General features: G+C 39.0%; 1 protein-coding gene across 1 annotated transcript; it reads right to left on the minus strand.

Annotated features, from left to right (window-relative positions):
• Positions 1 to 550: 550 nt before the first annotated feature.
• Positions 551 to 10,092, minus strand: PRPF38B (pre-mRNA processing factor 38B). Its single transcript, XM_047870945.1, has 6 exons — positions 9,725 to 10,092; positions 6,792 to 6,860; positions 6,106 to 6,257; positions 5,965 to 6,025; positions 3,526 to 3,749; positions 551 to 3,233 (listed from the first exon to the last, which is right to left on the minus strand). The coding sequence occupies exons 1-6, from the start codon at positions 10,001 to 10,003 to the stop codon at positions 2,372 to 2,374; spliced, it is 1,647 nt and encodes a 548-aa protein (XP_047726901.1). The 5' UTR covers positions 10,004 to 10,092; the 3' UTR covers positions 551 to 2,371.
• Positions 10,093 to 12,776: the final 2,684 nt, after the last annotated feature.

Here is a 12,776-nt window from a genome sequence, read left to right on the forward strand (position 1 = left end):
CGTGGGTTCAAGCCCCACGTTGGGCTCTGTGCTGACAGCTCAGAGCCTGGAGCCTGTTTTAGATTCTGTGTCTCCCTCTCTCTGCCCCTCCCCTGCTCACACGCTCTAAAAAATAAATATTAAAAAAGTAAAAATTTTGAGAGGTCTTTTTCACAGCCATTTTTCCCCAGTGTTTCAGGAAGCCTCTCTCCAAATTAAATCATCATATTTGGCAGCAATTAGTATTAACATGTTCCACCACTTATCAAAGTGTTCAAGAGCAAACTTAACATTAAAAATCATATGAAATCAAATACAGCTTGATAGTACTTTTATCTCTATCTGAAATAAATTCTTCCCACATTTTACCTAAAATACAAGGTTAAATTAATATTTCAGGAGAAACTATATTCAGGAGTAGCACCATAATTTAGGTATGCTAAAAATATTTTCAATGTACATCTCCTTTCATTACTTGAAAATACTTTTTTAATTTCTATGTCATGCCAATTTACTTGAAGCTCAATTGAAAAGGCATGACTGAACTTATTTAAAAGAAAAAAGCATAGCATTTTTCAGAAAGGAATTCCTTCATTTAATGAGATTTTTCTGGAGTTAGGTAGGTACAAATGTTAAGCCGATACATAAAGGGACTTGTTTGTACGTTGAAATGTACTTGTTTGCCCCATTTAACACTTTTGCAAGGTGGCTTCTGAGTGCCCATCAAGCTGGCCAATATGAACAGTGAGATAAAACATGTTAATATGGTATACACTCACTTTTAGTCTTGGCACTGACTGAACAAATCACCTTGCACCTCCATTTCTTGTTCTAAGAAAAACTAGATGAGTTAATCTTATAAAAGTTACTTCAAGTCCAAATTTTAAAGGATTCTAATATGTGATCCAAGTGCAAAGTATCTCAATAAGCACCTTTGACGTGAAAACTAAGTAATCCTCCAATCCAAAGAACCACCTAGTGACACAGAGAACACCCAATGACAAAGGGAACCACTGTCATTTAGAACCTAGTAAGCGTTACTATCAGGTATGTCCAATTCTAGTCTACACGTTTAAAATTCACTGGTCATCTGGGCACTGAGATATCTAGCCCTCTACACAAAATGGGACTCTTAACAGTTTCAATTTCCACAACAAAAATACTTTAAAAAATGCTGACAAGTGGGGCGAAAGCCAACACCCAGAATAAAGGATTTAATCCAGTATTTATTCCACACTCATGATCGTTCTCTGTAATCAGAATACAAGTCATAAGAACAATCTATCAAATAGTTTGTTGATAATCTTAAATAATGCAGCATAGCATTACTTTTAATACTTCTCTGTTCTAGATTAAGTTTAAAAACTCAAACAGCAATCTTCATTATCAATAAAAAAAGTTTTGAATTTTAAAAAAAGGACGCTATATCAAGCGGTTTCATAATTTAAGTATTTCCCATTTATAAAAATGCTTTGGAAGCTTCAGGCTTGAATCTATTTCTCTACTCATCTGCCCCACCCTCTCCCAATTTCACGTTAGTACAGGGTTGCTGCAAGAATGCTAGGCTTTAGACATTATTTTTCTCCTTTAATATAGTACTTTAAAATCTGATAAATTCAAGAAAAAAAGATTACATGTCATGTATTTTTTCAAATAAAAAAGGAAAGCTAAGTGAATAAACTTTAGGCATACTAACAGTGTCCCTTTGAGGTAGAATGCTAAAAGGACTTTTGATCAAATCACAGCCTAATTGAAACCTCTGCATCAGAAACAAACTTGTCATGAATCTCTCTAAAGTTAACTGTGGAGAATATTAAGTGTAACATAGTAACAAGAGCCTTCCAAGATAATATACAGTGGACAAGAATGTTAATCCTACAACTGCTGCCTTCATGTACACTGAAAGCACAAAATTCTCCTATAAAAGACATCCAAGATCCATTCTCAAAGTCTTTAGCATTCTATTATGAAAAGCACAGCCATGCTAACTTCAGTACACAAACCATAATCCCACACCTACAAAACAAAAATAGAATTAGTGGCAGTTTATTGCCTTATACAAATTTAACCAACATGGCAACCATGCCAAAGGAATTAAAACATTTTCAGGACATATGTACAGACTGTACATCTCAAAAACAATTAAACAATAAAAATGCAAGAACAATCTGTGCATCATGTATCAAACTCAACAATTGGGTGAAAACATCAATGCAATAAATGGGATTACAAAGGCACTTCCCTACACAAAAGAGGAAATGAAAATGCAGCCTACAGGGAGCTTGAAGAGTGCGTAACTACTGCACAATCTCAACTTGGGAGGAAGAAAAAGAAAGCAGATTTAATCAAACATTTATAGGATTCAATGTGATCCACTTTTACAAAAAAATTTTCACACAGTCTCATCTTTGTTTTTATGTTGTTTTTCTTGGCTCTCTGGTTCTATACTTTGGCTCCTTCGACGATCGTGTTTGTCAGACTGGTCCTTACTATCACTGTGATCTCGTTTGTGGGAACGTTCTTTGCTTCTGCTACGCTTTCTAGATTTTTCTTTGCTGGGGCTATGTTCCCGTTTTCTTGATTTTTCAACACTGTCAGTTCTTCCTTGACTGCCACTTCTACTTCGTTTATTTGATTTTTCTTTACTTTCATTTTTATGTTTACTTGATTTCTCTTTGCTTCTGCTTCTGCTTCGTTTCCCTGCATTTCTACTTCTACTCCTACTTCTGTGTTTCCTTTCTCTGCTTCTACTCCTACTGTGTTTTTTCTCCTTTTTGGAATCCTTTTTGTCATCTCTGTGCCGCCTATCATCTTTATCTTCTTTGTGTTTCTTCTCTTCTACCTCACCTCTACTTCTCCTTTCCTTGGACCGTTCTCTCGATCGCTCTCTCTCCTTTTCTCGGTCATTGCCTCTTTCCTTATCATAGTCACGATCTCGTCTTCTACCTCTATCATTTTCTTTCTCTCTTTCCCGATCCCTGTCCCTTCGGTCCCCTTTCCTATCCCGACTTCGACTACGACTTCTATGCCTTTCCCTGCTTCTGCTGCTCCGCCTGCGTTCTAATCCCCGATCGATACTTCGGGATCTTCGCCTTTCTTTCTCCCTTTCTTTGGCTTCACGCTCTAGTCGCTGGCGTTCTTTTTCTCTTTCTAATTCTCGGTCAAAACTAGAAGACCCATGGCCCTCTCGATGATGACTTCTACTTCTTGACCTTCTTGGGGACCTCCGTGGACTCAGTGATCTCCTTGGAGACCTAATATTTAAAAAAGGAAAGAAAAACATTTCAATGAATAAAACATATCCTAAAACTTTAACTTTCATCAGTGTTATTTATTTACATCCCCAGACTTACACAAACACGTTAGGAACAATTAAAGGCCTTGAAAGGCAGAAAATGACCTTTTGGGGTTAAAAGTGACAAACCCATAAAATGAACAGCATAAAAGCTAACATGAACAGCATAAAATTTCCTACGAATTTGCCACTGATTTCCAAGGACCTTTGTATAAAGCCTATTTTTAAAGTAATTCAAGGAGTTACATTACCTCGAACGCCTGCGTTCAACATGTCTGTCTATTTCCTCAGCGCCTTCCTTCCCATCTTTTTTGATTTTTCTAGGCCGAGTTTTAATCTGTTGATCAATATTCTTCTGAACTGGAACTGGAATTCTTGGAAACAGGGTAGAAAACCACTCCAGCTTTGTGAGAAAAGACCGTAGCATTTCTCCAATGGTCATTACACAGCCTCCACCAGCCTTCACATCTAGGTCCTACAAAAACACAAAAGATACCCTAGCCGTCAAAAAAAAAAAATAATTTCAATACGTATGTGAATACTATAAAAATATTACCATCTTTGGAATCTCAAATACAAAAAATTCTAACAGAAAAATTTTAATTTGTGTACCCTACTAATCTGGCAATGAACGATACAGAGAAATATTTGGGCTTAGTGTGTGCATGCAGGTGAGAACAAATCCTGCAGCCTCGTGGGCATAAAGAGCACTGAGCGCACTCAGTTAAAAGGAGTATGAAACAGCCCCTTAGATTACTAAACTCTGTGGAACAATAAACTTAAACTAATATTCCACATACCTACTAAGTACGTATTTCTTTCTGTGGACACGTCTGCACACATCATTCCTAGAACTGTAGCCTAACTACACGTATGAACTACTTCAGACAATCATGTCTAAAGATATCTTTTAACAGCTCTAATATAAAATGAAGCCCTAATAAAACTGGAAGCAATAGCAAACCAACTGCCATGAAGCAGTGAGGTTTCTAATTTAGAGTTATGTAGAAAATAAATAAATGAACAAATAATTGGAAACGCATAATCCATGATGACCATTGTCTCTGAAAAGGGTCATTACCGCATGAAGGCCTTCTTGCTATGCCCTCTCACAGCTCAGGACATGTTAGTCAGCTATTGTCAGTCCCAAACCTATAGTGCAAGCACACAAGGAAAGTGAGATTTGTTATCTAAACAGGAAAACAAGAGCTAAAGGTAAAACTGCTTGCACTCACACACATTTAAGTGTTCAGATATACAGTATTTCCAAATATAATCGCTGCAGATATCTAAGGAAGAAAACAATAAGTTAGCTTAAATAGAGATCCTCAGGTTTGTAAATACAATAAAAAACAGATTAAATAGAAGCATTCAGAAACAAACCTAATACAATACCAATCATAAAGAGGAACATGCTTTTTAAATATAGAAGGGAGAAGTGCTTTGGCCTGAAAAATCTCATCTAAAAAGAAAAAACAATTTTAAAGATTGTGATTTATCACCTAGTATGTTTTTTGCTTCTCCAAAAATACAAACAATTCAGTAAACAGCCCCCATCAAAAAAATGCAGAGAAAAATTCTCATTGTCTATCTACACTAGTGAGATTTTTTTTAGGTGTGCACGAATTAACAAAAACACACTAGAAAAATCTCTATTAGAATGACCCTTTAATAAATCCTTTGAATAAATGTTTTAAATAGGACTACTGGAACATAGCACTCAAAGTTTACTTTATGGACCTTAAAATACAAAATGGTGGCAGCTTATGTATAGACAATACAGGTATGTTTTAAGTACCTTTTGAGATCTTGGACTTCACTGTGTAAGCATATCAATATATATATATATATATATATGATTTAAATCTGACATAATTACGATTCCCAAAGTAACTTTTACTTTCTGAATGTATGTAACAAGCTCAACCTTGTTAAGCTTGAATGGTAAACTAGATTCATAATTTAATAACAAAAAGGGGCGCCTAGCTGACTCAGTCAGAAGAGTATGTTACTCTTGATCTCAGGCTCATGAATTCAAGTCCTACGCTGGGTGTAGAGCTTGCTTTAAAAATTTTTTTTAGTTAAAACCTAAAGTACAAATTTTAAAAAAGGGTTTTTTTCTGGCTTTATAAATATGCATAGTATATCAGGAGTCAGAAAGCTAGAATTCAAATATTTTGATCATCTTGAATAAGTCATCTAAATTCTCACCCTATTTAACTCCCACTCAGCTCTTTGACTCTGCACTTCTATGCAAGTGGGAGTATTAACATGTGCAAGAAGTTAGAGAATAAAGAACTGAAAAGTTCCAGGAGAAGAAAGTGCTATAATTAGTATTGTATGCGCAGGTCTTAATGCCTCAATCTTGAGCATGGCCCACTTAAAAAGTCACTATCAACTGCACAGGTCAAATCAATGCAATATACAAAACGTAATTAGAAAGAATAAATTTTCAATTGTTACCAAAACACACTTAAACAGTTAAGAAATAGAAAAATAAATTTAAGAAACTTAACCTAAGGTATATAAAGTCCACGAAGTCTTAGTAAAAGGACATTCATTCCAAAAGTATGAGTAAAATAAGTTTAACTACAGAAAATTCTGAAAAACACTAAGCCTCCAATAAATAAAAGATATTAAAAACATGAGAATAATCAGAAGAAAACTAATTATTACCCTTGTTGACATACCTCTTCATCATCAAGGAAGGATTCAAACCAGTCCCATAGATCTGTAGGGGGCTGTGTGTACCTAGAATAACAAAAGATTGATTAGGCTTATGTGATTTAAAATGACATATTTAATAGAAACGTAGATAAATGCATGCTTACCTTATATACATAAATCCAAGAGCTCTAATATATGGAGAGTCTGTGTGTGTTATGAGACCCATCACTTGCTTGCGAGTTAACTTCAGGGTAAATAATTTGTATAACAGGCAGAAAGCTGTAGAAACTATTCCTCCTGTTCCAACACCTCGAACCTTTAGGAGAAACAGTTAAGATAAAATAGTAAATTAACAGAGACATTTGACACCAATGATTCATCCCATTAGGTATTAATAACAAGATATAATCCAGAACTGAGAATGGAGGTTTAATAAATAGTAACTTTTCTTTTTTTTTTTTAATTTTTTTTCAACATTTATTTATTTTTGGGACAGAGAGAGACAGAGCATGAACGGGGGAGGGGCAGAGAGAGAGGGAGACACAGAATCGGAAACAGGCTCCAGGCTCTGAGCCATCAGCCCAGAGCCTGACGCGGGGCTCGAACTCACGGACCGCGAGATCGTGACCTGGCTGAAGTCGGCCGCTTAACCGACTGCGCCACCCAGGCGCCCCAAATAGTAACTTTTCTAACCCCATTCACCAGACACTTGAATTTAGATCAAAACAAAAAAACAAACTTCTAAGCTTTGTCAACTGCCATTTGGGTAACTGTCAGACTTTTAGTTTCCTAAATATCAACTTAGTTATCAGACACAGAAAAACTGAAAAATGCACGTACTTCTACTTACCCCTCCGCACATCCCTGTTTGGCCCGCTGTTTTCCTGCTTCCTTTCTCCCATGGTTCAACATGTGTGACCTGAAATAGAAAAGAGGAACACAACAAACATTCATACTTTGAATTTTTTTTAAAACCATGATTAAAGTAAACCCAATTCCATATCAGAGCAGCTTCTTCCAAATGTTTGGAAGTTGGGTATTCTGACATGATGCATGTATTTTGTTTAAAATCTTTTAAACTTTAAAACATCTTTTAAAAACTGCTTAGATTTTAAAGAGCACCAATAAAACTGCCAGGGCTTAACAAAACCTCAACAGCTTTATGAGCAGAGATTCCATTAAAATAGCTTTGTAGAGAGTGGACACGTGTGGAGCCAAGAGATTTCTAGTAGTCTCATATACTTGTAAAAAATATTTGATAACAGATCAACTTTGTATCTTATTATGAGTTGCCTAAAAAAATAAAAATTCTCATTTTAAATTGGATTTAAGGCTCCGATTTAAATAAAAAGGATCAAGATAAATAAATAAAATGAATACATAAATAGAATCAATGAAGTTTTAGTATTTATTTCAAAAAAAATTCTTCAACACCCTTGAAAATTTTATGGTGGTTTAAAATTTTACATTTTAAAACAAATGACTTGGAAGTATGTACGTTAAAACAGTAACAAGTTACTTGTAATGCAAAATTATGGAACTTTGTATGTTTTTTTTTTTTTTTTTACCATGAACAGGCATTATGTTCATTCCTGATTAAAGATGAAATTACAAGGACCACGCCTACACAGATCATTCTCGTTAGTGTGTAATTTATTTTCAGCCTAATTACATGAACCAAGTCAATTTTCCCCATAATATAAACTGCCAAAAAACTGAGTGTGACTAGTCATTCATTATATTAAGTGTAATCGATACAATATCGTCTTTGTTGAAGTGAGTACCCTATAAAAACCACATACTTTACCTAAAAATAGCAAAGAACGAATATTAACTCAATAACATATAACTCAAGGTGTTTTGGAAAAATAAGATCCATATTTAGTCTAAAATAAAAACAAAATTAAACCCTGTTCTTTCACTATGCATTTCTAAAACTGTATTTTTACCCATCCATGATTACATTTTATAATCTTTTTCAGTGGCTTCAGACAGAAAAGCACGCATTTAGAGCTCTACACTATTTTCCTCAGCACTGCTTTACTATTTCATTTCGTTCCCCCAGTTTGCTATATTAAAGATGTTTCAATTCCTTCCCGGCTAGCCAAAGGGGTGGATGCAAGACAAAATCCGACTTAAAACTAGAAGCATACATATTTCAGTAATTATTTGATCTGGACATCTTGATAACAAAACCTGGGTCTTTAATTTTACAACTAAATTCTAAATTATTTCTACTATAATCTTAAGTTTTCAAAACACAGTATTTGAAATTTGAAAACAAACTTTTCCTCTATCACAGTAACATTTGCCTGTATTATTAAACAGAACCTGCCACAAAAAGGGCAGGAACCCAATTTTCAATTGTTTGAAGTTTACTACACAAAACTAAGAATTAAATATTCACCATACTGTATTCATGCTGAAAAAGGCCTTACCTTTTTAAAAGCTAAAAAAAACCTAGTTCACAGTATTACAATTACTTACAATACTCTTGTAAAAGGATAACAAAATTTCAGTGTATTTTACATACCCAAGGTTGAACTGTATTCTCAAAATATGTTTTCTATAAAAAAACAACTACTATCTCAAATCCTTTGATAACCTAATCACTTAAGGGGGGGGGGGGGGGGTAGATTGTGGATAAAATATAACCTAAAAGCAAATAAAGAGAATTTCCTTTTGTTAACACCTCTACAGATATGTTCAGATCACAGAAAATACTTTATGTGGTCTGTCAAGTGTTTTCAGAGTCAAATAAACAAAATGGATGGTATTTTATTAGATGCTCTAGCTAAAATATTTAAAGGTCATTAATTCTATTATTAATATTCCTTAAAATATTAATTAACCGTAAGAGGCCTGGAAGATATTTTTAAACTATATAATTTGCAGGTAAGTGGAGGAAACCTATCTAGTTGGTGAAAAGCCCAAAACCAATGGCCAAAAAATACCTAAATAGCCGTTCATTTAACCAGGGAAATGCATTTATGGCGATTGAGCATGATTAATAGTGCATACCTCTACCTGCGACCCTGGGCTGCTCCGAGCCTCGCTGCAAGACTGAGTCAATCCTGCTAACGAAACAAGAACTGAGACAAGAGTGCAGTGAGGAGGCGCCAGGTGAGCTCCCCAGCACAGCCAAGCCAGCACCGACCCTGCCGCAGAAGCCCAGGGCCCAGATAATTCTAAATAAGCCCAATGCACAAGTTACTGAGACCACTTACTCCTGACTTCCTGCTGGGAAAATTTCCAGGCCTTCTTCTGCACACCTCTTGCACTGGCTCCTCTCCACCCTCAACCCTCCCACCCCCACCCGCAACACGCACTGACCATTTCCCTGTCTGGATCGGATAGAGAATACCAACAACACGAGGCCAACACTGTAGTCAATACACGCCCTGGCCCAGGGTGAGCGGGAGAAGCACCAACAAGTTGGTGCTGAGTAGATGCACGTCAAAAAGAATAATTTTAAAGCTGTAAACTGGAGAGGATGGTTACTCTTTTCTACCCTCCCATCCAACTCCCCCCAGGGGTGGGCAGGAGGTTGCGGGAGGAGAGTTCGATAGCGGCGGGCTCTCCCAGCCCTAAAAATCTGAAAAAGAAATTAGAGGGCAGCCCCCATTTGACCCCTCCCTGGCAGACTACTGGCCACCGCTCCCCCTCCCCACCTTCCCGCACCTACAAATGCTCAGACCTCAGGGCTGCCTCCGCCCAACCGTATACCTTCCTCCGAGCTTAACCCGACCGCCCCCTGGCCCCCCAGGCCAAGACTCTTCGTACCTTAAAGTAGATCTCGTCCACCACCTCGTGGTAGGTCTTGAGCTCGTAGAGCTGCACTTTGAAATAAGGCGACGACAGGATATTGGTCAAGATCATGGGGTTGAGGTTCATAGTCTTCTCGTTGCCCCACAGCGGCAGCACATTTCCCTGTTTGCCCGAGACCGCCGGCTTGGTGGCGCCACCGCCGCCGCACTGCTGCTGCTGCTGCTGGGCCGCGGCTGCGGCCGCCTGGTGCTGCGGCTGCGAGTTGCCTGTCAGCGCGGGGCTGTTGTTAGCCATGTTGCGGCGGAAGGAAGGAGGGAGGGAGAAGGGAGGGGGAGGGGGGCCAAGCTCGATCTCGCTCTTCGGGACAACGGTCCGGGACCCTACTCCATGGAACGCCGTCGGGAGAGGGGACCGCCTCGCTGTCCCCCGGCTGGGTGAGGGAGGGCAACGAGGACGCCGACAAATGGACGCTGGATCGAGAGCAAACGCCGAGACGCGAGCTGCGAGAACTCCCGGCAGAAGGCGAGCCGGCGGCCACGGAGCGCGATCTCTTCCGCCAACTGCCCCTGGGAACAAGATGGCGGGCCCGGCGGAAGTGACGCCTCCCGCCCCAGAGTTCCAAGATGAGCCGGGAGCCAATCAGAGACGCCCAGCTGGGCTGGAAATTCCTCTTCCTAGTTCCGCACGTTCTGTGCACGCTGAGGTCCCCTCGGTGGTCACCGGTGCCCGACTCGGGAGATTTCCCCTGGGAATCTAGGAGTCAGGGGAAGGGGTTATAGGTTCAGTTCCTATGCTTTAGGATCTGGGCTGCGGGCCAAGTTTCTCCTCTTGAAAACCGGACAGGAAAGGGTTCGCATGGATATATGCTTGCAAATTCGTGACTCTGACTTCTACGAAGTACCTTCGTCTCTTGAGTTAAGTTTTAAGATTCTCTGTAAGGAAGGATGATCAGGACTTTATTCCTCCATGTGATTCCGATGCAATTGTTACATCTTTCTGTCTGCCGGCTGTAGGGTACGACCGAAGGATTTATTGTTTGAACCTAAATTTATTCAGCTGTAAGATTGGAAAATGTGCTGGGCTGTTAAAACATCTGAACATTAAAAGAGCGACGGTACTTGTAGCGACTAGTAGAGTTCTCCAAGTATGTGTTAGGTGCTTTTTCTTTCCTCCTTACTCGAGTTCATTATGCGGATGCATTCTGAGTGGTAAACATTGGGCGAGGCATTGACGGGGTGGGGGATGGGGTTGAGGAGGCGGGAGGTGTAAAAATGAGTCAGAAATCGGTCTTGTCTCTCAAAAGCTATTGTTAACCTAGAGAGATTAATGGTATTTGGAGTTAAGAGAAAGCTGCGAAAAGCACTTAAGTTTCTACAGATGCTGTCAGGCTGCTCAGCTTTATCAGCAGAGATCACCCTGAGGATATGTAGAAGCAGGAAAGATCAGGTCTGTTAGAGCGAAAATAGCCCAGTTACAGGAGCAGGGAAATAACGCTTATGGGAGGGAGAGTAATGGCCTGGTTGGAATTGGGCCACTGTTTAGTACCTGGAATGCCAAGCTGAAACATTAGGAATTTAATGATGTTTAAATCCAAGGGCTACATAATTAAACCCCTAAATCTACTTTTAGATGCTAATATTCCTAATATTCTCTGGCTCCAATCCATTCTTCAGTACTCATCAGAGTACTGCCAGATTCTTTGTTACAAAAGTACAAAACCCCTCCTCAAAACCTTGGATGGCTCACTTAGTGACATCCCAATTGCCAAAATTCAATGACTTTTTCATTCTTCATCCTATATGATTTCTGTGGCACTTTTTTTTAAAAGTTTTATTTGTTTAATCTCTATACCCAACGTGGGGCTTGACCTCAGGACCCAAGATTGAGTCTCATGCTCTTTGGACTAAGCCAACCAGGAGCCCCTGTGGCACTTTTTATCATTTACTCTTTCCTAGAAACTATTGGGGTTGGAAGTTTGAAAGTGGAGATCTTCACTTTCAGTGGCCTAGACGCTGAGGAGGGGAAAGGGTAAGAGAGAAACCTTGGGAAAAATCCACACCTAGATGAAGATGAACCAGCAGGAGACCGAAGATAAAGCAGTAGGAGGTAAACTGGGAGACCATAATATGACAATGCAAGGAAAGATAAATGATAAATGAAGGGTTGGAGTGACTAATAGAGTTAGACAGTACATGAATGATCATCCTTTATTTTACATTAAAGAAATGAAGCTTTGAGAGAAGCGGGTTTCACTTCCTAGTAAATCTTGTTTTTCTATACATTAGTTTATACCAATGCACTCTCCAAGGAAAACTGATGATCTCAATCTCTAATGAATTACCAAGTTAAAAATACAACGGAAAAGGGGTGCCTGGGTGGCTCAGTCGGTTAAGCATCTGATATTGGCTCAGGTAACAATCTCACAGTTCATGAGGTCGAGCCCTGCTTCTGTGCTTTCAGCACAGAGCCTGGAGCCTGCTTCTGATTCTGTCTCCCTCTCTCTCTGCCCACCCCCCCCACTCGCACTCTCTTCCTCTCTTTCTCCCTCTCAAAAATAAATAAACATAAAAAAAATACAATTAAAAAGAATTTTGAGGTGTGCCTGGTAAGCCTCTGACTTCAGCTCAGGTCATGATCTCACAGCTCTTGAGTTCAAGCCCATTTTTGGGCTCTTTGCTGTCAGCACAGAGCTCGCTTCAGATCCTTGGTCTCCCTCTCTCTCTGTCCCTTCTCTCCCCCCCCCAAAAATAAATAAAATTAAATAACATTAAAAATTTAAAAAAGAATTTTGAACCCAGTTTTTCCTTTACGTGTATTTTTCTTCCTTTTTTAAGACTTCTTTCCTTTTTGTTTTTATTTACTTTTAAAGATTCTATTTATTTAAAAAAATTTTTTTTCATGTTTATTTTTGAGAGAGCGCGTGCACACGTGAGCACAAATGGTGGGAGGGGCAGAGAGAGAGAGGAGACACAGAATCCAAAGCAGGCTCCAGGCTCCACACTGTCAGTGCAGAGCCTATCCAGGGGCTTGAACTCACAAACTGAGATCATGACCCAAGCCGAAGTCA

This window comes from Prionailurus viverrinus, chromosome C1 (assembly GCF_022837055.1).
Source record: "Prionailurus viverrinus isolate Anna chromosome C1, UM_Priviv_1.0, whole genome shotgun sequence".
Lineage (NCBI taxonomy): Eukaryota > Metazoa > Chordata > Mammalia > Carnivora > Felidae > Prionailurus > Prionailurus viverrinus.

Coding starts and splice junctions, on each gene's coding strand:
- PRPF38B (XM_047870945.1), bottom strand. CDS start 10,003: ATGGCTAACAACAGCCCCGCGCTGACAGGCAACTCGCAGCCGCAGCAC. Junction 6,258..6,791: donor AAACAGGGATGTGCGGAGGG/GTAAGTAGAAGT, acceptor TTTCTCCTAAAG/GTTCGAGGTGTTGGAACAGG. Junction 3,750..5,964: donor CCTTCCTTGATGATGAAGAG/GTATGTCAACAA, acceptor GTGTTTTTGTAG/GACCTAGATGTGAAGGCTGG.